Source organism: Ochotona curzoniae, unplaced genomic scaffold (genome assembly GCF_017591425.1).
Source record: "Ochotona curzoniae isolate NIBS_2020 unplaced genomic scaffold, NIBS_Ocur_1.0 scaffold_1037, whole genome shotgun sequence".
NCBI lineage: Eukaryota > Metazoa > Chordata > Mammalia > Lagomorpha > Ochotonidae > Ochotona > Ochotona curzoniae.
Genome location: NW_024467083.1, coordinates 17,034,145 through 17,060,519, shown reverse-complemented (window position 1 = coordinate 17,060,519; position 26,375 = coordinate 17,034,145). Strand labels below are relative to the sequence as shown.

At 43.4% G+C, this 26,375-nt stretch overlaps 1 protein-coding gene across 4 annotated transcripts in view; it reads right to left on the bottom strand.

Moving 5' to 3' along the window:
- STXBP3 (syntaxin binding protein 3) overlaps window positions 1-23,017 on the bottom strand; it is a 62,954-nt gene extending 39,937 nt beyond the window's left edge. For 2 of the 4 annotated variants that reach the window (XR_005885749.1, XM_040999104.1), the window contains exons 1-4: window positions 22,908-23,009; window positions 4,356-4,405; window positions 3,149-3,230; window positions 41-117 (exon numbers count right to left, since the gene is read on the bottom strand). Coding sequence is in view for 3 of the 4 variants with exons in the window: in XM_040999104.1 (XP_040855038.1) it covers window positions 41-117; window positions 3,149-3,230; window positions 4,356-4,405; window positions 22,908-22,956 (258 nt within the window). In the remaining variant the exon portion in view is untranslated. Of the gene's footprint in view, window positions 1-40; window positions 118-1,263; window positions 1,321-3,148; window positions 3,234-4,355; window positions 4,406-22,907 lie in introns of those variants that run through there. The other 2 variants (XM_040999102.1, XM_040999103.1) reach the window with 2 other exon arrangements.
- Window positions 23,018-26,375: the final 3,358 nt, after the last annotated feature.

Here is a 26,375-nt window from a genome sequence, read left to right as displayed (position 1 = left end):
TAATGAAGAATTTACTTGTTTAAAATCTCAAAACACTCACCTTTGACGTTGGGGAGATAAAATAAAGAGCTTTCATTTGTCTGACAGGTTCTCGGTTCTTATAAATATTCTCCACAACTAACAAAAGAAAAATGTCATTTTGTATAACCAAATATGCATATACTTGATGTAATTTTAAACAAACATTATTGTGCTTTCTATGTGTAACAATAGAAAACTATTTATATACACATTAGGCTTAACATTTCCTTAATTTTCATTTGATTAAAAAAAAAATCTGAAAATATACCTTCCCTGATGAGGCTAACCCCTGGACCAAATTGTCCTCACAAAAAAAAGATGAAGTAGTTAATTTCAGATGTAGGTCGGTTTACCAGCATATCCAATCACCATGCAATTAAAAAAAAAAGAAAGAAAGAAAATAAAATACAATTTAAGGTATGTCCTTCTTTTTAAAAACATTCTGCTATAGTAATAGCAAATGTGGCACAGGAACTACCTGGCTAAGTTACATAAAAAACCCTCATAGTAATCCTACCAACATTTTTCAAAGGGGAAATTGAGGCTTAAAGGAGTTAAGTAACATGCCCAGTTACACCCAGAAAACAGACTAGGTAAATTTCCAACTCAGATCTGAGATCAAGTTTGTAGCTGCTATACTTCAAATAAATTGCCAAAAATGTTTATTCTTTTACAACCACACATTAATATTCATATATTTTCAATAAAGTATTACCAGAATTCAATTTGCTACTTAAATTAACGTGTTTATAAAATTACTATAAAACGAGGATGACTTCAGGGGCCAGCAGTGTGTTATAGCAAGTAAAGCCTCCACCTGTGGAGCCAAAATCCTATAAGCAGTCCAGTTTGAGTCCTGGCTGCTCTACTTCCAATGCAGCTTCCTGCTAATGGCCTGAGAAAGCAGCAGAAAATTATCCCACTACCACGTCGTTTCCTCACATGGAAGGCCCAGAACAAATCCTGGTTTCCAGCTTTGGACCAGCTTGATTCTGGCCACAGAGGCCATTTGGGGCATGAACGAGAGGATGGAAGATCATTGTCTGTCCTTTCTCTATAACTGCCTTCCAAATTACAAAATAAATTTAAAAAATACATTTAAAAAAAAGAGAGATGACTTCATTTTTATGTTGTCTAGTAACATACATGTTTACCCTGGCTACTTTTTAATAAGATTTTAAATAAAATTTCAGGAAACAAACTGAGTTTTTAAATCTAAATCCCTAACAATTATAACCTTACCTTTAGAACATTAAGGTTTAATCCATGACCATTTTTTAGTAGTCAAAATGAAGTGTCCTTTAATAATATAATATTACATGGATGATTATGTTTGATAAACAGTATTATTAAAACACATTGATATGAATATAGACCAAAAATATTCTAAACTCTGGTTATCAATAGCACAAACTGCCACATCTCCAATTTATTGGAAAGTATATATCTACTAAAAGATTAAAAAAAGGAAGAATAGTCTTCCACAGTGATACCAATAATCTCAGTCTATTTTAAAAAAACAATTCCACTTGACTTTATTTTCCAGTAACATACAAAATACCAAAGTGGCATTTTCCCCCACCTATATATTTTTCTAAATACAAGACACAATTGAATACTTTCACAAATGACTTGAATGATAACACACAGTCTGATGTGTAAGCATATTAAGGCCAAATCCCACAGCAATTCTCAGGAAAGCTAACATGGCACTTCAAAGGACAGCGATATGTTCAAGTGAACAGGTATGACTATGACTCATACAAGAGTAAACCCAGGTGACTCTGGAAGATATCAAGAACTTTCCATGACATACAGCCCTAAATGTTTCTCAAAACCAGCTTTCTGGAGTCAAGTAAGTTTAGAAAACTGAATTCCATACCCAAGGGATCCACATAGAAACTGGTACCCAAAAGACTCTGAGAAGCCCTAAAGAAACCTGCCCAGCTTTACTTAATACTTCTTGCAAACGTACTGGGCACAGAATCCTTTCCTTGACCACCTAACAACACTGAACACATCAAGTGGACCCCGCTGTACCCACTGCAGCAGCATCTTCCTGGAGCAGATGAGGGCTGTGGTGTGTCACAGTGCTTTCCTATACGCAATCAAATGGCTCTTTGCCTGGTTTCACTCTGCACTGATCCACTGGGAACTTAAAAAAACCGAAGGGACTTAATTAATGCTCCACTTATCCAGTTGTAGAAAAATCAAACCTTTGATCTAACTCTCCTTTAGAGCTTTGTCTATGGTGGTTCAAAGGACCATACTCTGAATAAGTAACTAATAATGCAGGGTAAATTATATGGTCAGTTTTTCTTGAGAATTCTCAGTGTACTCTGAATCACTGAAGGTAAGAATGATAGAGGGTTCTTATGGCACTAGGATATAAAATATTTTAACAATCATATTTGACTCAGAATTTCAGTTTCCTCATTACAAATGAAGAATATTGAAGATCTATCTTTACAGGACTGTTAATGAAGATCAAATTTCAATAAAAGAGTTAAGAAATAATGAGCTAAAGATGGTAACATGATTGTGAATGCTGTAAGGTATTGTTACTTTCCCTAAAAGGTAATACAGACTAATAATACCTCATGAACACAATCCTTAATGCTTGTGGCATTAAGATTTTTAAAATTAGAATCAGTAAGTACTTTAAAATATCATGCTAAAATGGATTTAAATTTGTAATATAAGTGATAAGGAGAAATTTGTAAAGTCAACATTATACATTCATAACAACATATTAAAGCATATTTTGTGACAAATCATAAATTCCATTTGAAGAAGTATCTGAAAATTATAACATGAAAACACTAAAAGAAACCATTAAAACGGTTAAATATGCAACAGAAAAAATATTAAAGAACAAACCTAACAAGGCAATTTGTTAAGCCTTGGTTAGGGACAGTTAATTCTGTCTACGTTGAGAGAAAAAAATACAAACTTCAGAGGTTATGCTGGTTTTAACAGGGTATGCTGAAGATTTACGAAAAATGTCAAGTCTGTTACAACTATAAAACAAGTATAAAATCCTCAGAAACACAATAACCCACTATAATACCTCAAACTTGTCCAGAACAATAAAAAAGTTTTCGTGATGAAAACTAGTAACACTTACCAGTTATACCCTCTTCTAGAAGATCTGTCATTTTGCAACATGATGCCAAAAGCTTAGTAGTAAATTCATCCAAAAGCATTATCTTAAAACAAATAGAAATTAAGAAATAACATTAATATCTGATTGTTCAAAATTTGCAAAATACAGAATTTTATCCTGCATGGTAACTGAGTGGCTAAAGTCCTTGCCTTGCATGCTTAGGGATCCCATATGGGCACTGGTTCTAATCCCAGCAGCCCTGCTTCCCATCCAACTCCCTGCTTGTAGCCTGGGAAAGCAGTCAAGCACAGCCCAAAGCCTCTGGACCCTGCACCTACATGGGAGACCCAGAAAAGGATCCTGACTCCTGGCTTTGAACTGGCTTAGCTCCAGCCGTTGCAGCCACTTGAGGAGTGAACCAGCAGACACAAGATCTTCCTCTCTGTCTCTCCTCCTCTCTGTATATCTGACTTGCTAATAAAAATAATATTTGAAAAGAAAAAAAAAGAATTTTATTCATTAAGCCAACTCAAAATTTTTACATAAAAATAAAAATAGAACATCGGAAAATGACCTCAACTTTTAATTTGCACAATCGGATTTATTTTTCAGTGTATACTATTACATATAAATAAACAAACACAATATTTAAATTTGGGAGGTGGGCCTTTTGGTATACAGTGAGTTGCCTACATTGTTCATACTGAAGTGCTGGTTCAAGTCCCAGCTCCTCCACTTCCAATCAAGTTGATGTGCCTAAGAAAATAGCAGATGACAGCACAACAGTGGGCTCTTCTACTGTGGAGTTTTCTGGCTCCTGGAGTCTGCCAGGCCCTAGAGGGTTGAGCCAGTAGGTAGAAGAGCCAACCCTATCCCACCTTGTCTCCAGTCCTGCCTTGTTTTGAAGCAGAGAGCTTGTTCATTTTAAATGATCTTTGCTTAACATCAAATTTTTTTTAAATTATAGGTGCTATTTGTAGAATATTACTCCAAGCATATGGATTAATTCAACTTGATATTTACAACTACTAAATATGGTATTACAATTTCCATTTTACAAATAAGACACAGAGACAGAGAAAGGTCAAGTGGCTTGCCCATGGAGCCACAGCCATCAAACGGTGAAGCTTGGATTTGAAGGCAGGCAGTGTGCTTGTAAACTCTAGACTGACAAACAGAGGTACAACATAATGAAGTTCCCAGTATGAGCGCAAAGTACACAGTCTACCTTCCATTCGCCTTCTTTCTTGCAGTCATCAAACACTGTTGTTTTAATTTCTGTTAAAAGAAAAAAAAAAAGAACTGTTAATGAATTTAAGTCAATAGTAAGAAATATAAGAGTAACCACTCAGAAGGTCCAAAATAGCTGAGGAAAAACCACAATCTGAAATTTTGTTAAAAAGCATACACACGCACAAATGGTAAGTCTTAAGTAAAAATCCAATTCTAATATCTAACCTATATGGTACATAATTATTATATATTTGTGTATATATATAAGATTTATTTATTTGAAAGAATTATAGAGAGGGAGAGACAGAGATCTCTCACTCCCCAAATGGGTGGAACAGCAGGACTGAGAGGAGCTTCTTCTAGGTTTCCCTCGTGGGTGACAGGACTTGGATCAACTGCTATTGCTTTCCCAGGCTGTTAGCAGGGAATTGGATCAGAAGTAGAGCAACTAGTTTCAAATTGGTATCCATATGGGATGCCAGCACTGCAGGTAGCATTTTTCCACACTATGCCACAACACCAGTCCACAAACTATATTATACTTTAAAACTTTTTAGACTGGCACTGTGGAACAGCACATTAAGTTGCTGTCTGCAGTGCTGGCATCCTGCACGGGCACTGGTCTGAAGCAGGCTGAGCCACTTCTGAGCCACTTCTATTGTATCTGGGAGAGCAGTAGAGGATGGCTCAAGCACTTGGGCCCCTGCACCCACATGGTGGATCCAGATGCTCCTGGCTCCTTGCTTTTGGCCTGGCCCAGCAGCCATCTGGGGAGTGAACCAGAAGATAAAACACCCTTCCTCTATACAAATTCTACCTTTCAAATAAATAAATCCTTTTAAAAAGTTTTTAAAAACTTTTGAGATAAGCTTATTATAAAAAATACGCTTAAATTAACATAGATAAAAATGTTGCTGAAAGTATTTTTCTGATTGTTTATTAGAGATTTACTTATTATAGGAAAAAAGTAAATCTCTAATAAACAATGTGAATTCTGGGAAAAGTTGAATCCTCTGGGTCCAGAAGTGGCAGCATCCTATATGAGCATCAGTTGGAGTTTCAGCTTCTCTGCTTCTACCCCGGAACCCTGCTGATGCCCCTGGCAAAGCAGTGGAGGATGGCCCAAGTGCTTGGGCCCTCCCCCAACATGGGAGACAGACAAAGCTCTTGGTGTGGCCTGGGCCAGCTCTGGTCATTGCAACCATTTGGGGAATGAAGCAGCAAATGGAAAAAATCTCTCTTTTCTCTTTGTTTCTCCCTTCCCCCAATGCTTTCAAATAAATAAATCTTAAAATATTAAATCTTTAAATTGGTCCGTGAGTAGCAAAATGAGCTGAAAATTCAAAATGGACTTAAGTAACTGCCGACTAGAGGTAACATACACATTGTGCTATGTTCCATGTTCCTGAAAAAAATTTTGTGGCTTTTGCCTGAGCATGTTCTTGTTTCAAGTGTCAAGACAAACCGCCTCTGAAAAGTTCCCTTTCAAGACCAGACCTGGCAAATTAACTAACACCAGCAGTCAAGCTTTAAAACTCAGGCTTAGCACTTTCCCAGCAAAGCTTCTGTCCCTCATTTACAAAGCAGATTTGAGTAGGAATCTGGGCTGGAACTCCTTTTAGAAAACAAGCTCTCTTTGTTTCTTGTATGTATGCACACTTAAATTAACATCTATAAAAAATGTTGCTAAAAGTAACCAGGTCTTGAACGGCACCCACCCATATTGGATACGGGCACTGTAGGCAGCAGCTTAACTCACTACAACACAGTACTAACTCCTACAACTTCATTTTTAAACAAAGATTTATTTTATTAGAAAGATATAAAAACAGGAAGAGACAGAGAGGAAGATCTTCCGTCCACTGACTCACTCCCCTAGTTGCTGCAATGGTCGGAGTTGCTCCAATCCAAAGCCAGGAGCCAGGAGTCTCTTCTGGGTCTCCCACATGGGTGTAGGGTCCCAAGCCTCTGGGCCGTCCTTGACTGTTTTCCCAGGCCACAGGCAGAGAGCAAGATGGGAAGCAAGTCCGCTGGGATTAGAACCCATATGAGATCCCGGTGTGCACAAGACATGGACTTTAGCCACTAGGCTACCACATGAGGCCCCTACAACTTCATTTTAAACCCAAGATTATACCTACCCAGTTTGCAAACTGCTTCCTAAAAATTTTTCCCTTTTATCCTAATATCTTTTTTTTCTAGTGAAATTCCTAATGTTAAGATTTAAAGGAGGCAAGCATTTGGCACAGTGCTTAAAATGTCACCTGGGGCATATGCTTCCCATTTTGGGTAAATGGTTTGAGTTTTGAATATTTTGTTTCCAAGCCAGCTTCCTGCTAAAATGGACTGTGGAAGGCAGCAGATGATGGCTCAAATACTTGGGTCCCACGACACACACAGGGGAGACTCAAATTGGGTCTGAGGCTCGAGACATCAGCCTAGCTCATGTTAACTTTTCATCTGGCTGTTCATTTGTTTCCTTTAGAGCAAACTGGGACAGTAAATATTGTTTTATGGAATGTTTTGAGCCAGTCTATTAATTTATTAAACATGAAAGGGAAGGGAGTTGTAGGAACCTTTACTTTCTAGCCAAGTCACACAAAAGTGTAAGGGACCTGGGACCCAACCAATACATCGGAAGTGAGAGCATGTGCACCAGAACGGAAACAAACTGAAGGGTACCAGATGGAAGCAAGAGAACTGATTATTCTGGGGAAGAGATCCACAGCAGTTCATGGACTAACACTCATCACAAGAATTGTACTATCTGGGCCCGGCACGATGGCTTAATTGGCTAAATCCTCCCCTTGCAAGTAAGGATCCCATATTGGTGCTGGTTCGTGCCCTGCTTGTTTCACTTCTTATCCAGCTCCCTACTGTGGCCTGGGAAAGAAGTAGAGGATGGTCCAAAGCCTTGGGACCCTGCACCCCATGTGGAAGACCTGGAAGTGGCTCCTGGCTTCAGATCAGATCAGCTCTAGCTGTTGCAGCTCCACAAGCAGATGGAGGAACTTTCAGTCTCTCCTTCTCTCTGTGCATCCGCCTTTCCAATACAAATAAATTAATCTTTAAAAAAAATCAACAATTTCATTGCAACTGGGAAGATATGGAAATGTTAAGGAACGTAACATAAGTTTCTGTTATTTGCCAGGAGGATTACAATATTAGGAGAACTATTGTTAAAACCTTTAGTGTATCTGTAATTTACCCCGACAGCACGGGTTCCTGATATACTACAGACACAAACAAAGGAGCTTCTCAGGTAGCGCACAAAAACAAAATGTTATTTCTGTCATTAAATGAACAGCATTTCTTTTACCTCAAGCATGCAGAAAGCTGAAGCTATTTTGCTTATTTTTATCAAATTCCTCTTAAGACATGAGATGTTCTACAATTACAGAAATATACACCAAACTTTAAAGACTCAGTAGCAAAGAAGTGTAAAATGTGTTATGAATCTATTACATACTTAAATGACAAAATTTTTGATATACTGGATTAAATGGAACATATTAATGAAATTAATTTCATCTATTGTTAATTTTTAATGTAGATACTAGAAAACATAGTTAAAAGCTACATGTCTAGTTTGCATTATACTTTATTCTTTTTTCAATAATTCAGTTTATTTATTTGAAAGGCAGAGTGATAGCAAGGGAGGCAGAGGAAGAGAGCTAGATCTTCCATCTGCTGGTTCACTCCCCAAATGGCTGCAACAAGTCAATTCTGTCTAGGGTTTCTGCATAATTGGCAGGGACCTAGGCACTTAGACCATTCCCACACTGCTTTCCCAGACACACTAGCAGTGAACTCGACTGAAGTGAAGCAGCCAGAACTCTGGCACTCACATGGACTGCCAGCAGTGCAGGCTACAGCTCAGCCCGCTGTAACACGGACCTCTTGCATTACATTTCTACTGCATAGTATTGTCTTGGGAACTGAAGACACCTAGATAGTTTCAGTTTTAGTGCCTTAAATGATAAAAGACCAAGCCAGTTTTGTGGACAGGTATTAGGAGCGTTCATGAATAGTGATAAGGTATGTGTAGAGTAGAACAGAGGAAATCGGGTCAATATTAGAGTACTAAAAAAGGGTCTCTACTAAATACTAATAAAAAATCATTTGGCCTGTAATGTTTCTAAAACATCCTAAACATTGATATACTGCAAGGATCAATTCTCTTATTTTCATTCTAGTTGTCTTTTCATTTAAGAAACATAGATTATTTGAATGGCAAAGTGATGTGAGGGTGGGGGAAGGAGTCTGGGAACTCTATACAGAAATCTTTCCCCCAGGTGGCAGGGACTCAGTCATTGAGCCATCATCTGCTGCTGTGTAAGTGCATCAGCAGGGAGCTGGCCTGGAAGCAGAGTACCTGGGACTCAAAGCAGCTCTCCTCTATGGAATGCAGGCATCCCAAGCGACACTTCCATGCCACAACACACTTACAGCTCTGTTCTACATGCTGCCTTTGAGATCATGTCCATTATCAAAATTTCATCTTTCAGTAAGTTTTTTCCATTTTCAATAATCTTACAAATCTAGCTCTCCTTTGATTTCATTCACTTACAAAGTACATGCCTTAAATTGAGATTATAAATTCCCTGTGCTACATTTTCATAAGATTTGCTGTTATTTCTTAATAATATAACCTTAGGTAACTATTTCCTCCTTTACATGCAATCTTTCACATCACTGCCAGAGTCACATTCGTGAAGTACAATGCTTTGTCTTTATTAATACTCACCTCAAGATTCCCATAAATATTCACTCTTTCCCACAAAATTCTGATCTCTACAACTCAGAATTCTTCACTGAATGCCTTCTACCTAATACCTAAATTGAACTAAGTTTAGGCATTAGGTATAAATAATAAATACCTTAGTCCAAATGTTATATACATAATGCCCTGCCTAGGAATATCAATTATTTTATCTTTGTACATTTTGTTTCTTTGAATTACAAAAGCAAATATATTTAAAAAGGAAATGTTGAAGTGGAAGTGAAAACACTGGAGAGGGAAATGGGAGTAGAATTAACAGAGGTGCTCAGCATGAGCAATGCTGAGGTGTATTTGCAAAACTATCTTAATTGACAAATTATCAACAATCCTGACAATGCGACAGAAACTCATTTGTCTAGAAAAGAGGAAATAATCTGCACATAGCATTAAGTTTTTTTTTAAAATTCACTTATTTATTTGAGAGATAGAGATCTCATCTACTGATTCACTTTCCAAATTTCCTCAATGGTTGGAGCTGGGCCAAGTCAAAGCCCAGAGCATAAAAAATCAATTGAGATCTGCAACATGATGGCAAGAATCCAACCTGTAGGCCGTCTCCACTACCTCCTAATGTGCATTTACAGGAAGCTGGAGTCAGGAGCCAGAGGTTGGTATTAAACCCAGGTACTCCTATGTCAGACACAGGTGTCTTAATTGGTATTCTAATTACTAGCCTAAATAATTGTCACATGAATAAGAGTTTTTAAGGAAATAATTAAAAAAAACCCATAATGCTATGGAAATAATAAACAAAGAAAAAAGAGTAAAATATGACCAGTAATAAAAGATAACCTCAATAAAGAACTGGAGAGATTTATACCTCTTCAGTTGCATATTGGACAACTCACTGGTGTGTGTTTGTTTTTTTAAGATGTATTTATTTTTATTGGAAAGGCAGATCAGATTTACAGACAAATGGACAAAGAGAAAGATCTTCCATCACTGGTTCACTCCCCAAGTGGCTGCAATGGCCAGAGCTAAACCGATCTGAAATCAGAAGCCAGAAGCCTCAGATGGGTCTCCCACGTAGGTGCAGGGTCCCAAGGCTTTTGATCGTCCTCTACTGCTTTCCCAGGCCACAAGCAGGGAGCTGGAAGGCGGTGGAACAGCTGGAACATGAACTGATGCCCATACAGGATCCTGGCAACTGCAAGGTGAGGATTTAAACATTGAGTCATCAGGCCAGCCTAAGTCATTGTTTCAGCTCTATTTTTTCCTTCCAAATCTTGTCCCACCCCACCTTTTTAAAAAATTATTTTTGACAATCTTGACATAATTAGGGTAGAAAGGTTCAAGCACTACAGGAAGATGGGTAAGACAAATAGTTCCGTATTGTTTCCTTAATATATCTGATGTAAAAGGAGATTTTAAGGGAGAAGCCCCACCCAGTCTCCCACCCATCCCAGGTCCCAGATGTGGGGCATGCTCCGAGGGTCTTGCCCAAGTGGTTTTGATAGTTCAACAGTTCTGAATTGCTGCCACTCTCACCACTCCAAGCACGATGCATTTGTTGCAGATTCCACTGACTGACATAGTCCACCATAGCATCTCCGTTTGCCCAGTATTTTCATTGCCAATATATAGCTGAGGTGACTGATTGACTTGTTCTGTCCTCTGTAGTTTGATGGTTAGCATTCTGAGTCCGAAAGCTCGATTGGGGGGATCCCCAAAGAAACATTGTCTGAGGTGTTCCCAGACCAGATTCTTGTATGTGCTAGCAAGCACAGGGCCCAGTACAGTCCATCACCCTGATCAGCTGGTGGCTGCAGTTGCTGGGTTGGTTCTGTTTCCATCCCTGTCTTTCTCTGGAACCAATGAGTGTTGCAGTCCAGCCTGGTTCTGCCCAGCCCTCACATAAACCAGTGGGAGCTGTAGCCTAGCCGGAGCGCTACTCCTGAGGCTCCAGGGAAGGATGTCTTTCCTCTAATACAGCCTTTTGTTTCTACTCCTTAAATCTCTCCTATTCTCATGCACTTTTTCTGCCCTATTTTGACCTACAGTTCACCTCTCTCAAAAACAATCACAGAAATCACCCATTCTCTCTATTAGCTATCAACATTATATTTCAAAAGCATAATCTGCTGATTTCCATGAGGTGTCTTGTCTTCCTTTTAAGCAATCAAGGACAGGAGATGGTATTTGTGGTGTTGCAGATAAAGTTGCCACCTGTAAGACTAACATCCCATATAGACATTGGTTCCTGTCCAGGCTACTCCACTTCTAATCCAACTGCTTGCTTGTGGTCTGGGAAAGCAATAGAAGATGGTCCAAGTCCTTAGGCTTTTGCATCTACATGGGAGACTTGGGAGAAGCTGCTGGCTTCTTCCATTGAAGCCATCAGGTGAGTGAACCAGCAAGTGAAAGATCTCTCTTTCTCTCTCTCGATCTCTCTCCCTTCTTTCACTTTTTCAAATAAACAAACAAATAATCAAGGGCAGGTATTGTGGTTTAATCACCAGTGGAAGTACCTACATTCCATACTGGAGTGCCAATTGAGTCCTGGCTACTCAGCTTCCCCTCCAGGTTCCTGCTAACACACCTGGAGCTGGGGACCACAGCTGAATTATTTGGGTTTCTACCACCTATGTGGGAGACCAAGAGGGAGTTCTTGGTTTCTGGAATTAGTCTGGCCCAGCCCTGTATGGTGCAAGCATTTGGGGGAGTGAGCCAGAAGATGGAAGATCTTCTTTCTGCTTCTTCTTCACTGTCACTCTGCCTATCAGATAAATCATTTCTTAAAGATTTATTTATTTTCACTGGAAATGTAGATTTACAGACAGAAGAAGAGACAGAGAGAAAGATCTTTCATCCATTGGTTCACTCCCCAAATTGCCACAATGGCCAGAGCTGAGCCAATTTCAAGCCAGGATCCTGGAGCTTCTTCTGGGTCTCTCATGTGAGCACAGGGTCCCTAGGCTTTGGGCCGTCTTCGACTGCTTTCCCAGGCCACAAACAGGAAGCTGGATGGGAAGTGGAGCCACTAGGACACAAACTGGCACCCATATGGGATGTGCTACTTGGAGGTAGAGGATTAACCAGTTGAATGCCAGCCCCTTTCAAATAATTTTTTTTTAAATCAACAAAAAAGCAATCTACATATACATATTACTTTGTCACTTGCTTTTCTCACTAAAATACATGATGGATCCTCCATATAAACAAACACATTACATAGTTTCTGTAAATATTCTCCAAATGAAAGGGTATTATCTCCTAGTTTTGTCATTATACTATTGTAACAGGATTTAGAAACACATACACACACATCATTTATTTACTACTTTATTTCTGAAGCAGAAATTCCCACAGTAACATTGCTGGCATCAACAGATTATGTCTCAAAAAAAATTTTTTTTAAAGATTATGTCTATAACCTTCTCAAAAGATGATAAAAGGTTATCTGACCTGCCCAAACTAAAAACAACAAGTTGTCAGGGAAATTCGATGGTGACAAACATGTTCAAGAACTAGCTCGGGGATTTCATGTCTTTATGAATCTTGCAGAGTGGCCAACAGAAACATACTGGAATGGTGGTACAACGAGGAAACAGCACCATGTTAGAAATTAGAGCCTTTCCAAATTAGAGCCACACACATTTTCATATCAAATTTTTCCTAAATAAATGTTTGTGATGGTAAAAAAAAAGATGGATTATAATAATTCATATTTTTCCCCTAGGCTTCCTAGTATTAGAAAACCTGTGTTCAAATTCCCACTCCGCTCCAGATCGCAGTTTCCGCCTAATGTGCACTCTGCGAGATAGCAGGTGATAGCTCAGACAGCTGGGTCCCTGACACCACATGGGAAACTTGCAAGGAATTCCCAGTTCTTGGTTTTAACCTGTCTCAACACTGGCTACTGCAGGTATTTGGAGTGAAACAAAATATACAAAAACTGAAGACTCCTAAAAGCCAACTTAAAATCAAATATAAAGCAATTATTTCTAGGTAGAAATTTAATAGATCCTGCATTTGTTTCTTTAATGAAATGTTTTACAATAAAGGATCATAAACATAAGGATGTAAAGGTAAAAGGTCACCACTATAAAATCATCTGAATATTGGTTATCATGGGTGGGGTTTGGGCTAGGATCATGCAGTGTTTGAAAACTTTCCAATCTTGATCAGGGTGCTAAGTCACAGCAAAACATTTATCCAGCTGTATTCTTAGTATTAATGTCCTTTATACTATCATTTCACTCGAATCTTAGTCATTTCCCTTCAAACTAAGAACAAGAAAAACACTTTCCTTTTGGTACTGCTTAATATTACAGTGCCCAAAATGCTGGTGACTACTATGTGAGAAGGAAGGAGGAACTCTTCAATGGTGCCCCACTGCCTTAACAATGTCTCAATCTGGCCTTTTGCTCTACAAATGTGCCACACTCACTCAAAAGCAATTGTTTACTTCTTTGCAGGCAATCACATGTGCAGGCACCCTGAAGGTACAGCTCAGAGAACCCTCTGAAGTCAAAGTCCTAGTATCTTTTTTTCCCCACTCTTTTTAAAAAATGATTTCAGATGATGTTTACATATTTGATCAGGGTGGGAAGGATCCAGGGTTAGGGAGAAGTGAGTGTGATCACTGTTTCCAAACTAAGTATTTCTTCTTTCCATTTCTGGGGGGTGGGTGAGTGGGGAGAGACAAGGGGAGAAGCCATACCCAGTCTCCCAACCATCCCAGTACCCGAGGATAGGGAATGGCCACCCAATATCAACCCAGGGTCCCAATGTGGCTGATGCGCCAAGGGTTCTGCACAGGTGGATGCAATAGTTCTGAAATGCTGTTGATCTCCACAATCTATGGATGAGGAATCTCTTTCAATGTCCACTGGCTGATCCAGTCAACCTTAGAGTCTCTATTTGCCCCAATATTTGCCGTCATCCTTTGGCTGGGGTAATTGTCTATATGTTCTGTTCCCCATTTTCTGCTATGGTACCAGATGTCTTCTTCAGGGCCCAATGGGTTGCTATATCCTCTGTGTGCACCATGGTCTTCTCCCCAGCACTCCATCCTTTACACTGAGGAGGAACAGTTCTCACAGGTGGATCCATGAACCCGGACCCGGCCAGAATTCCAACCCTGGGGCTCATGGACTTGACAGCCACCATACAGGTGGCCCAAGGACCTGGGCCAGGCTACCCAAGGATCTGGGCCAGGTGACCCAAGGCCCACTGGACCCCCTACCCCTGGCACTCATAGATCCAGCATCCATTGTGCAGGTGGGCCCAGGGACCCGAGCCAGGAGACTCGGGCCCTGCTGGAACACCCCCAACCCCAGGGGCTCATGGAACCCAAAACTCACCATGCAGGTGGGCTCATGAACCCGGGCTACACGACCTGGATCCCACCAGACCACATCCCTGGGGCTCTTGAATGCAGGCCAGGTGACCCAGGCCTTTCTGGAACCCCAACTCTTAGAGCTCATGGATCCAATACTGACTGCACAGGTGGGCCCAAGGACCCAGGCCAGACAACTCAGGCCTCACCGGATACCCCATTCCTGAGGCTCACAGACTCAGCACCCACCATGCAGGCAGGCCCAGGGACAAAGGCCAGGAGACCCAGGCCCCTCCAGACCTCCCACCCCTTGGGCTCTCAGACCCAGCACCCACTGCACAGGTGAGCCCAACGACTTGGGCCAGGCAACCCAGGCCACTCCAGAACCCCCATCCTTGGGGCTCACAGACCCAGTACCTACTGCCCAGGCAGGCCCAAGGACCTGGGCCAGACAACTCAAGCCCCATTGGACACCCCACCCCTGAGGCTCACAGACTCAGCACCCACCATGCCCAGGCAGGCCCAGGGACAAAGGCCAGGAGACCCAGGCCCTTCCGGAACCCTGGGGCTCAGGGATCCAGCACCACTGCACAGGCAGGTCAAAGGGCCTAGACCAGCTGACCCAGGCCCCACCAGTCCTAGTATCCTTTAAGATCATCTTTAGACGCTATCTCCTTCTGGAATTTTTTTTCTATTCCCAGAGAGGGAATCATTCATTTCTCCTCTCTTTCCCAATTAAATGTTTTCATACTACCCATGTAGTTCTTGGTATAAATGCACCTTTCTTCTTCCACTGGATTGTTAATTCCAGGAGGTCAAAGAAGATGGCAGACATTCAACAGTGATTTCAGTTGAATATCCAAAAACTGTTTCAATTTCACACAATAACAAGATAACAGAATAAAATAGATGTAAAAGAAAAAAAAATACATGTTTCTGTGCACATCTGTATCTACACAAAAAATTGAAAACATATTTACAAGAAAGCTAAGAGGCCTTGTCGGGAAGAGGACTGCTAAGGACTGGCAGGGAAGCTTTATTTTAGGTTGTTCTACTATTAGTTCTCTTTTTCTTTTTTTTTTTTTAAACACCTCAAGAAAAATTTGAAAAGTAACTTAAGAGGCCAGGAAAATGGCTCAATTGGCTAATCCTCTACTGTAAGCACCAGCATCCCATATGGGCACTGGCTAGTGTTGTCCCAGTTGTTCCACTTCCCATCTAGCTCTCTGCTTATAGCATGGGAAAACAGTGGAGGCTGATCGAATGCTTTGAGACCCTGCACCTGTTTATACCTGGCTCGGTGCCAAGACAGCGAGTCAGGGCCTCAGATGCTGAGAGCCGCTGTGCAGTTGGCCAGCCGGGCACATCAGCCACCATGCCCAGTCAGTGTTTCAGGTCTGCACCCAGCAACGGCAGGCAGCCATTACAGCTCTGCAGCCAGCAAAGTTGCTGGTGTCTCCGATACCGTCCTCACAGTCGCTGTTCTGGGTTTCCCCAAATAAACCACCAGAAGTCAACCTTTAACCTTCAATGCAAACACACAGGAGCGGTTTATTCGAGCATGCTCAGGTCCTCAGAGAAGAGAAGACCCCAAGCCACAAAATCACAGGGTTTTTATAAGTTAAACAACTAATCAAAGGGCTAGAGTATACAAACAGCCAATCAAGGGGTTAGTATTGTTACGCTTCATTTGCATAGGATCTGATCTATAAGACACACTATTGGTCAGTCATCACTCCCTCATTTACAGAGTCTTATCTCCTTGCCTTGAGGAATGTCTTGTCATTGTGACTCAGCACTTGTGCAACTGCAGATTAGAGTGATTTGGAGTCACCTAAGCTAAAGCACATGTAGTCATTTAGGCTAACTGGGATTCTGAGGTCATTCATACCCACATGGGAGACCTGGAAAAATCTTCTGGCTCCTGGCTTCAGATGGGCTTAGCTCTGGCCACTATGGTCATTTGGGAAGTGAGCCAGTGGACAGACAATCTTTCTCTTTGTCTCTCTCTTATAGAACTGCCTTTCCAATAAAATAAATAAATAAACTTAAAAAGTAACTTAAAGAGTTAGATATCAAGATTTCTGACGGAGCATGGAAAATGTTGAGTCAATATCAGTTGCTTGAAGAAAAAGCAAGTATTAATTCAAAAATTAAAAACAAAGTCACAGAATGGCAAATAATAAAAACACATCTGAATCTACAAGAATATATCAGAAAACCCATACACATAATATGGGTATAATTCTCATAATATACATCTCTCATGCACTTTTGAATTTCAAAACTTTTTGTATCCAAATAAACATTTTTAAATTCTATTTCTCCATGATTTTTTTTTTGAGAAGTGTAGAAGGGCATTCAGAATCTTTGCTAGTGAGGGAGACAGAGGCATCTGAATCTCCTCTGAAAGGCCCAGGAAGAAAATGAATATACCTTGCTCACAGGTTTAGATAAAGGACCTGCTAGAGGAACAAGTTGTGTATGGGGAGACTATCCCTTGCTGTTGAAATGTAAATGGTCCAAGCCCCACTCCCTGGATGCTTACTTGACAATCTTCTTTTAAAAGTCTGATGCTGTTATAAACTTTGACTACTGACCATCAGTCAGTAGTCCACACGTGTTATTATCTGCTTTGTGAACCAAGTCCATCGCTGCAGGACAGCAAACAGAGAATAAAGGGAAAACATTCACCCACTGGTTCATTCCCTAAAAGCTCACATGGGCCAGAGCACCCTGTGACTGGGAATACAGCCAGGAGTCAGGAACACAAACCTAGGTCTTCCATGGGGTTAGAAGGAACCCACCGACTCGAGCACTGGACTGCACTAGCAGGTGGAATCAATATAAGAGCCAGGAGATGAACTGAGGCACTTCAATGCACGATGCAGACAACTTTATCTGCTAGGTTAAACGTTTGCTCCTCCCTGTGAATTTTTCAAGTATTATAGTAATAAAAGGCACAGAGAAAAAGCAAAAAGGGGAAAAGAATTATGATTAAGGAAGCAAAGAACTGTCTCAAACAAATCCAAGCTGATTAAAATCTTTTTAAAAATCCAGTATCTGACTAAATCAGAATCATTTGTGATTTGGGTGGGTTTTTTCCGTGGTTTCCTGTAAAATATTCAACAGGAGCCAACACTGTAGTGTAACAGGTTAAGTCACCGCTTGCATTACCAGCATCTCACATCAGAATGCCTCTGATCCAAGGGCCTGGGCCTCTGCCACTCATGTTGGAGACCTGGGCAGAATTCCAGGCTCCAGTCTGGTCCAGCCCTGGCTGTTGAGGTCTTCGAGGAGTAAACTGAAGGAGGAAGAATTCTCTGTCCCTCCATCTCTCTGACACTCTTTCAAAGAAATCTTTAAAAGGATATACAGCAGATGTGATTTATTGATATTCCATCAGACTACTGTCTATAGGCAAAAGTGAAGACATTACTGAATAAGGTCACAAAAAAGAAAAAAGGATTGGTAGTTTAGACTTCCTTTGCAATTGTTTTAATTACTGTTATTTTGCTGTGTGCTTATTTTTAAAATAAACTCCAAATTTTTACTTTAAAAAATATATATACTTATTTTTATTGGAAACACAGATTTACAGAAAGAAGGAGAGACAAAAGTCTTCCATCCACTGGTTCGCTCCATAAGTGGCCAAAACGCCTGGAACTGAGCTGACCTGAAGCCAGGAACCCAGAGCTTCTTCCAGGTCTCCCATGAGGGTGTAGAGTCCCAACCAAGGCTATGAGCTGTCCTCGACTGCTTTCCCAGGCCATAAGCAGAGAGCTGGGTGGAAAGTAGAGTAGCCAGGATACAAATTGGTGTCCATATGGGATCTCAGAGGTTGTAAGCAAGGATTTGCCACTAGGCCACTGCACCAGGCCTGAGAGTGAGATCTTTTACCCAGTAGTTCACTCCCAGATATCTGTAACAACTGGAAAGTTAGGAGCCTGGAACTCCCAGCTGGTCTGAGACATGTGGCAGGAACCCAACTACTTCAACCATCATCTTTTGCTTTCTTAGGTGCCTCCGTGGCAGGGACCTGGATCCAAACTAGCCAGAACTGAACCAGATAGAGCCTTTGTGCCTTCACACCTGTCCCTGAAGGGATTTTAAGGTAGTGCTAGAGGCTGGTTTCTCATGTATTATGTCTTAACTCAAATGTCACTTACTCAGAGAACCCATCTCAAGCGGCTTTCTTTCCTATATCACAAACAGAAATAATGTTGACTGTTTACTTGTTTATTTTCTATTTACTTCCAACTTGAATGTAAGTCTGAAAGGGATTGAGAATTTGCCTTCTGTTGCTGTATTGCCATAGGTATTCAATAGTACTTATAATATAAATAGGATGGGGGCTTTAAGTAGTAAGAAATAGGAAAACATTACAAAACTAAGTGATTTATTTTTAATGAGCACTGCTATCCAGCACATTCTGACTGTCAGGAAATTAAAGCTCAACAAGATACAACAGTGGGCCTATCTTCAAGAATTTTATCAAAAGAGTCCTAAAAGGCAATAGAGAGAAGGCGCATTCAAAAGGTAAACTAAATGCTACAGAAACTTAAGCAACTGGGTGACAACGAGAAGCCACCTTGGAGATAGCATTCCATTTGAGCTGAAACCCGAAGCCTGGCTAGAAGATTTCAAGGCCAGTAAATAGTATAGACTAGACTGAAAATCAAGATTATAGGTAAGAATAGCCGGGTAGGCCAAGGCCAGTTATAGAACTGTCTTCCAAAGCAAACTAAGTACTTGAAATAAAGTCAGGCAACCAAGAATCTTGCCAGTTCTTTAGCAAGAGAACCAACCACATGATCACAGGCCAGAACCATCACAAGAAAGTTATTCTGGCAGCTGTTTTACTGGATGGGCTAAATAGAGAAAAGAAATAACCTGGACACTCAGATCGGTCAGGGAGCATTCATCACGTCACCCCAATCATTTTGAGAACACTCTTACTACTCCTAAAGACACCCAATTCGTTCAATTTCCCTACTCCTCAAGTCTCCCGGTTTCTCAAGACACAGACAATGCCTCTCTGCTTCCCTCCTCCTTAGATTTACCTATTCTGGAAGTGCCTTATGAACGTATGCAATGCTGGGTGACTGGCTCTGATTTAGCGAGTGCTTTCAAGAGTCACCTGTGTTACAGACTGCATCAGGGTCTTCTTGTTCCTTCTTATTGTCTTTAGCCACTTATCAGTTCAAGGACATTTATTTCTACTTTGGACTACTATGAAAAATGCTGCTATCAGTTTTAAAATTTATACAATGGACATTCTCATGGAATTTGAAATATCTAATACAAGTGCCTGGCACTGAGAAAATGCTTTAAAAATATTCATTCTAGAGCTGGCATTGGGCACAGTGGTTTAAGCCACCAACTGCCATTCTAGCATCCCATAGGAGCACTGGTTGGAGACCTAGCTGATTGATTTCTGATCTGGCTCCCTGCTAACAGGCCTGGAAAGCAGCAGAAGATGGCCCAAGTGTCTGGTCCCCAGTTATCCACATGAGACTAGACTGAGGTTCCAGGCTCCAGGCCCTAGCCTGGCCCAGTCCTGACTAATGTGGCCAGTAAGCCACATTATTTTACTGATCTTTGTCTCTCCCTCTGTCTCTAATCCTGCCTTTCAAACAAACTTTTTTTTTTGGAAGTATTTGTTTCCTTCTACCCCGTGTGATTTCTAGGTAAATCAAATATTCTTAAGTTATTTAGCTTTCTAGTCTCACCTACCTATGTTATCTTCAAGCCAACCTAGCAAACCTTGTTTCCCAGTGAATAGTTCTCCTGTCTCACAGAAAATTCCTCAAACACTTCGACTTTTTCCTTTTGCTAACAAAATTCAGAAGCCCCCTCTTCTCAACAGACAGAAGGGTACTTCAAAAATCTCATGGGAAAACAGAGTTAAAGGATAGGTGCACTCTAGTGCAAAAAATTCTTGAAATTCATCTATAGGATTTTATAAAGATTTTATTTATTCAAAAGTTACAGCCGGGGGAGAGATAGAGAAAGAAGTCTTTCTTTGCTAGTTCACTTCCCAAGTGGATGCCAACAGCAGGGATTGATTCAAGCCAACTCCTGAGCTTCTTCCTCACCTCCCACGTGGACGCAGGGACCCAAGCCCCAGAGCCAGACTCTGCTGCTTTCCAAGTCTTCTGAGCATGGGGCTGGACTGGATATGGCACTGGAAGTGGCACTCATATGTAACAGCAGTGTTCGGGTGGCAGCTTGACTGGCACCCTGACACTGGCCCTGAGGCCTGGTGGTACCACAGAAAAGACAGCACAGGAAGAACATTTCCTTATCTCTATACTCTCCGTCATGCCTCATTTCCATGTTACTAAAATGATTGCATTATTATCATTAGCTTTTTTCGGCACCATGCTAAATTTGGATTTTATACAATGTTACCTATTTTCCTATAAATGGTAAACACCACTGTGATTTCAAACATCTTCAATTTGTTAAATTTTCACTTTTTTATATCTGAGAGTGAGGGAGAGAGAGCACACTCACCTCTAATTCACACCACCAAATGCTGGCAAGCCACAGCTGAGAGCTGAGACCTCAACCCCATCACCTGGTCAGAGGCAGGAACCCACCCACGAGCCATCACCTGTGGCCTCCCAGGGCCTCCATTAGCAGAAAGCTCCAGTCAGGAGTTAGGAATCCAACCCAGGCACAGCGATGCAGGCCGTGGGTGGCTCTGCTGGCATCTTAGCCTCTAGGCTCAACACTCCACTTAACATTAACCAATCTTTAAGGAGAACATCTATTTCCCATTGGTTATCTTTTCATTTGTTCACACACATCCTGCGATCCCAGTTACTGATCAGGATCCAGAATCCCCAGAACTCTGTTAATGCGATCTTCTCTGCTTTTTGTTCAACAGGCCAGAGTCAGTAATTAGATGTTACTCCAGGGCCACTATCAGACCATAATTAACTTCTGAACGAGGTGACGCCAAACCATGCAGGTCCATGTTGTCCACAGTGAATGCTGTCATTCCCTCTGCCCTGCCACAACCTGCGACTCTGACAGGACATCACTAAGCAACAAGTCCTACAGCCCCCACAACAGGGAGTGGCCCGCGAAGGGCAGGGGACAGCGAGCTGACACCACTCAGACAAACTCCCCCCCCCCCCAAGCCAAGCTCAAGAACCGCTTAGAAAGCCAGCTCCTCGGGAGGCCTGCACCACGGCCTTAACTCAGGGGTTGGTTGCTAAAGGGTGGACGCTTGTAAAAACCCTGCTGGATCCTGATTCAAACAAGCGATCTCTGGACACTCCGGTGCTCGGGAAGAGGCAGAGGACACACAGCTCAGATTGTGTCCTGAAGACAGGGAAAGAGGCATCTCCGACTGGTGGCTGGAGCCGGTCAAGAGACGTGGGGTGCCTAGCCAGGGAGAAGCGCAGGGACCAAGGAAGGGAAAGCCAGAGCCCGGGGAGCATCACCCCGGCAGGGGCTTCGGGGATCGCCACAACCAGAGCCCGGGAGGTGTCCGGGAATTCGGGGAGCCCCACAGCAGAGCTCGGGAGGTGTCCGGGAATTCGGGGAGCCCCACAGCAGAGCCCGGGGTCATCACCCCGGCAGGGGCCTCGGAGACCCCCACAGCAGAGCCCGGGAGGTGTCAGGGAATTCGGGGAGCCCCACAGCAGAGCCCGGGAGGTGTCCGGGAATTCGGGGACCCCCACAGCCAGAGCCCGGGAGGTGTCAGGGAATTCGGGGAGCCCCACAGCAGAGCCCGGGAGGTGTCCGGGAATTCGGGGACCCCCACAGCCAGAGCCCGGGAGGTGTCAGGGAATTCGGGGAGCCCCACAGCAGAGCCCGGGAGGTGTCCGGGAATTCGGGGAGCCCCCCACAGCCAGAGCCCGGGAGGTGTCCGGGAATTCGGGGAGCCCCACAGCAGAGCCCGGGAGGTGTCCGGGAATTCGGGGACCCCCACAGCCAGAGCCCGGGAGGTGTCAGGGAATTCGGGGAGCCCCACAGCAGAGCCCGGGAGCTGTCCGGGAATTCGGGGACCCCCCCACAGCCAGAGCCCGGGAGGTGTCAGGGAATTCGGGGACCTCCACAGCCAGAGCCCGGGAGGTGTCCGGGAATTCGGGGAGCCCCACAGCAGAGCCCGGGAGGTGTCCGGGAATTCGGGGAGCCCCACAGCAGAGCCCGGGAGCTGTCCGGAAATTCGGGGACCCCCACAGCAAAGCCCGAGAGGTGCAGGGATTCGGGGACCTCCCCCCCAGCCAGAGCCCGGGAGGTGCCCGGTGCCAGCAAGAAGGCCGAGCGTCCCGTCGCACCCCGCCCATGCCTGGAGCTGGCAAGAAACAGCGCTGGGAAGGAAAAGTAGGAGGAAGTTCCCAGAGCAACAAGTGCCCGCGGCGGCTGCCCGAGAGACTGCCGGGCCTGGGCGGAAAAGCAAGGCCCGGCGCGTCGGCCTGCTTCCTAGGCCTTCCCTCTCTCGGCCACCACCGCGCCGCACTCACTCTGCCACACGACGCTCTTCAGACCCCGTTCCGACACCAGCGGCGCCATCTTCTCGAAGCTGTGCAGCAGCCGCGGCCTCCCACTCGCAACGCACTTGGCCCGTGAAGGCGGCACCCGGGCCGACCCCGCCCCCGCCACGGAAACCCCGCCCACCCCTGGACGGAGGCTGCGCAGTGCGGGCGGGCCCGCCACGGGCCAGGCTGGCGCCCTCTGGCGGAAAACTGCTGTCACTGGCGGGTCTTTTTGGCAAGCTGGAAAGCCAAAAGTGCCGACCTGAGCTCCCAGCATCCGTGAAGTTCCGAATTTCCACACGGGTAGGGAGAAGCTTGTCGCCTTATGAAAAGAAGCCTTAGCTCTGGAGAAACAGTTCATAATGGACATCACTCGTGAGCCAGCTCAACCACCGAATGGAAAATTTGTTTCCTCCCCCGAAGTTTATTTTCTTCCTTTATAAAAAAAATGGTGTAAGCAGTCAAAAGTTGATTGAAAAAATTAATACCTTAATGATACGGCATACCAAAAACGAACTCATAAGATTATGGTCACCCGTTCAACAAGTTTGTGCAGCGAATGTGTGGGAGGGGCTGCCAGTGCTGTAGGATCCAAAACGACTGTTGAAAGCTGATTTGAGCCCTGGAAGTCGAGGCAAAGATCTGTTTGTCAAGAATGCTCTTTGGGGACCTGAAGTCAAAGCCATAAAGCATGAGTCATGTCAGTTTGGTAGCAGAATGCCATGTGACATAACCACCGTGTACACTGGCAGAATGAATGGTTTTCTGTGGGCTGGTGCTGTGGCTTAGTTGGCTAATCTTCGCCCTGGAAGCTCTGACATCCCATATGGGGGCCGTTTCGTGTTCCAGGTGCTCCACTTCCCAACCAGCTCCTTCTTACAGCCTGGGAAAGCAGTAGAGGACGGCCCCACAGCCTTGGCACGCTGTACTCATGTGAGATCCAGAAGTGGCTCTTGGCTGTTGGCTTGGATGAGCTCAGCTCTGGCCATCATTACCACCTGGAGAGTGAACTAGTGCGTGGAAGATCTTTTTTTCTCTGTCTCTTCTAAATCTCCCTTTTCCATAAAAATAAATAAATCTTTAAAAAAAAAAAAGAAAGAAAAAGAAGGCTTTTCTGGAAGGACTCTGATATGGTGGAGACAGTTACTACTGCTGCCAACAACATGCAAGTGGACAACTTCATCTATTCTCAGAGCAACCCTTACAGACAGGGAAACTGAGGCTTGGCCAAGGTGTGCCTTGCCAAGGATGCACAGTGAGGTGGAGCAGCAGTCTGTGGGACATCCTGCCATTTTTAGGAGAGAAATGGGAATGGAAAAGAAAGACAAGTGTAAAACGGGCTCAGATACTACCTATTCCATTAAGAGTCTTTCTGTTGGAAGTTTGCTCTCAATAGATTCAGTTGCCTGGAATTCCGAACAAATGTATGCATCATTTCCCTTTCTCTGTCCACTTTTACAATCAGGTGCTGTTTATATACAGTGATAGAAAAATACAGTGATCATGGCGGCTCCCCCTTCCGAAGTGGAGCTCCTTCCCATCCTTCCTCCACCCCATATACACTGGGAGGGCCAGCTCAAGAGAGAAAAGTGAAGTGGGTGAAGTGTCTGTGTGGAGGACAGGGAGGTTTCGGGGAAGGAACAAGCAGGGAGGTAGGAGGCCAGGCACGGGAGGGTCAGTCGTGGCTCATGTCCCTGAAGGCCAGTTTGCAGAGTGGACTGTGGAATAGTGGGCCATGCGGGGCTGTAACTGTGCCCAGACACAGATCTGTGTGCTACAAATTCTGGCTTTGCCTCTTACTGGAGGTGTGGCTTTAAACACCTCAGTTCCCTCGCACCTGGGGGCTGAATATGAGTCTATATCAGAAATACCACAGCAAGCAGGTGAGATAGCAATCCTTGTTGCCATTTCACAGATGAGAAAATGGAGGCTAAAAGAAGCTAAACTATATAAAATCTCGGGACCAGCATTGTGAACAGCAGGTTCAGTCATGGCTTGCGATGCCAGTGCGAGTACTGGCTATCTGCTTCTAATGTAGCTTCCTGCTAATGCACCTGAGCAGGTAACAGAAGATGCCTCAAGTTCTCGGGTTCTCATGTGGGAAGCCAGAAGGGAGATTCTGGCTGCTGATGTCAGCCTGATCCAGGCCTGGCTATGAGGGTTATTTGGGACGCAAACCGATGAATGGACGCTTTCTCTCTCCCTTTCCCCGCATCTCTCTGATGTTTTGTCTTTCAAATATATAATTAATAAAAATGAAAATTATATAAAAATCTCAAAATGAGCTAAGCTCTAGTTGCATCTGGCTCCAAGACCATTACTCTGTCCTCGGTACCATCTTGTCCCTCCTGCAATGCATCCCTGATTTTAACTAACCTGTTTGTCTAAGTCCACTCTACTTTGCTTGCCTAAGCAAACAGGAAAATGAACTTGAATTCCCTGAACGTGACGTAGCAGAATGAAGGACCAGATCCACCAACACTGACCAGAGATGAAAAGTTGCTTTGTATGGTTCGCAGAGCAGATAGAGTCAAAACAATGAAATGGTGAATGTGCAAGTACATGCGTTACAGCAAATTGCTTGCTTGCTGTCTTATTTCTAGATTTTAAAAAAAGATTTGCTTATTTTTATGGCAAGGCAGATTTATAAAGAGAAGGAGAGACAGAGAGCAAGATCTTCCATCCGCTGATTTGTTCACCAAATGGCCACAACAGACTGAGCTGAGATGACCTGAAGCCAGGAATTTCCTTCAGGTCTCCCACACTTTGGGCCATCTTCTACTGCTTTCCAGGCAACAAACAGGGAGCTGGATAGGAAGTGGAGCAGCTGGGATATGAACTGGTGCCCATAAAGGATGCTGGCACTGGCAGATGAAGGATTAGGCAGCAGTTGAGCTGTGACACCAGCCCCTATTCCTAGGTCTTGTTCGCTAATAATTGATGACTTAATCATGATGATAGCAAGTGATGTTTTCCAAAAAGGATAGCATAGACCAGCAGGTCTAATCAATGCTACTTACTTACTTCACTTTTGGAAGTTTCAAACCAGTCAACTGTTTGGGTGGAAGTGAGTAATTTGATCTGTCAGGGGCTCTTTCCCCTCATCTGTGTGAAGGAGGGTAATATCACCGCTTAGCTTTAGGAATGCTATAACAATGAAGTAAGTGGATTGAAAACTCTTAAGAACATGTAGTATGTGGTACATACACTTCCAATAAACTGGTTTGGCTTGGGATTTGGCAACTGGCCCAGCAGCTCAGGTGCCTGTGTCGCATGTTGGAATACCTGTGATCAGTTCCCAGCTCTGGCGCCTGGGCGGGAGCTTCCTGCTGACGCAGACCCTGAAAGGCTGCAGTAACGGCTCAAGTCATTGAGTCTCTGCCTCAGGAGTGAGTCCCCTGTTCCCAGGAACCAGGCTCTTGGCCCAGCTAGGTCCTGGCTGTTGGACATTTCTGG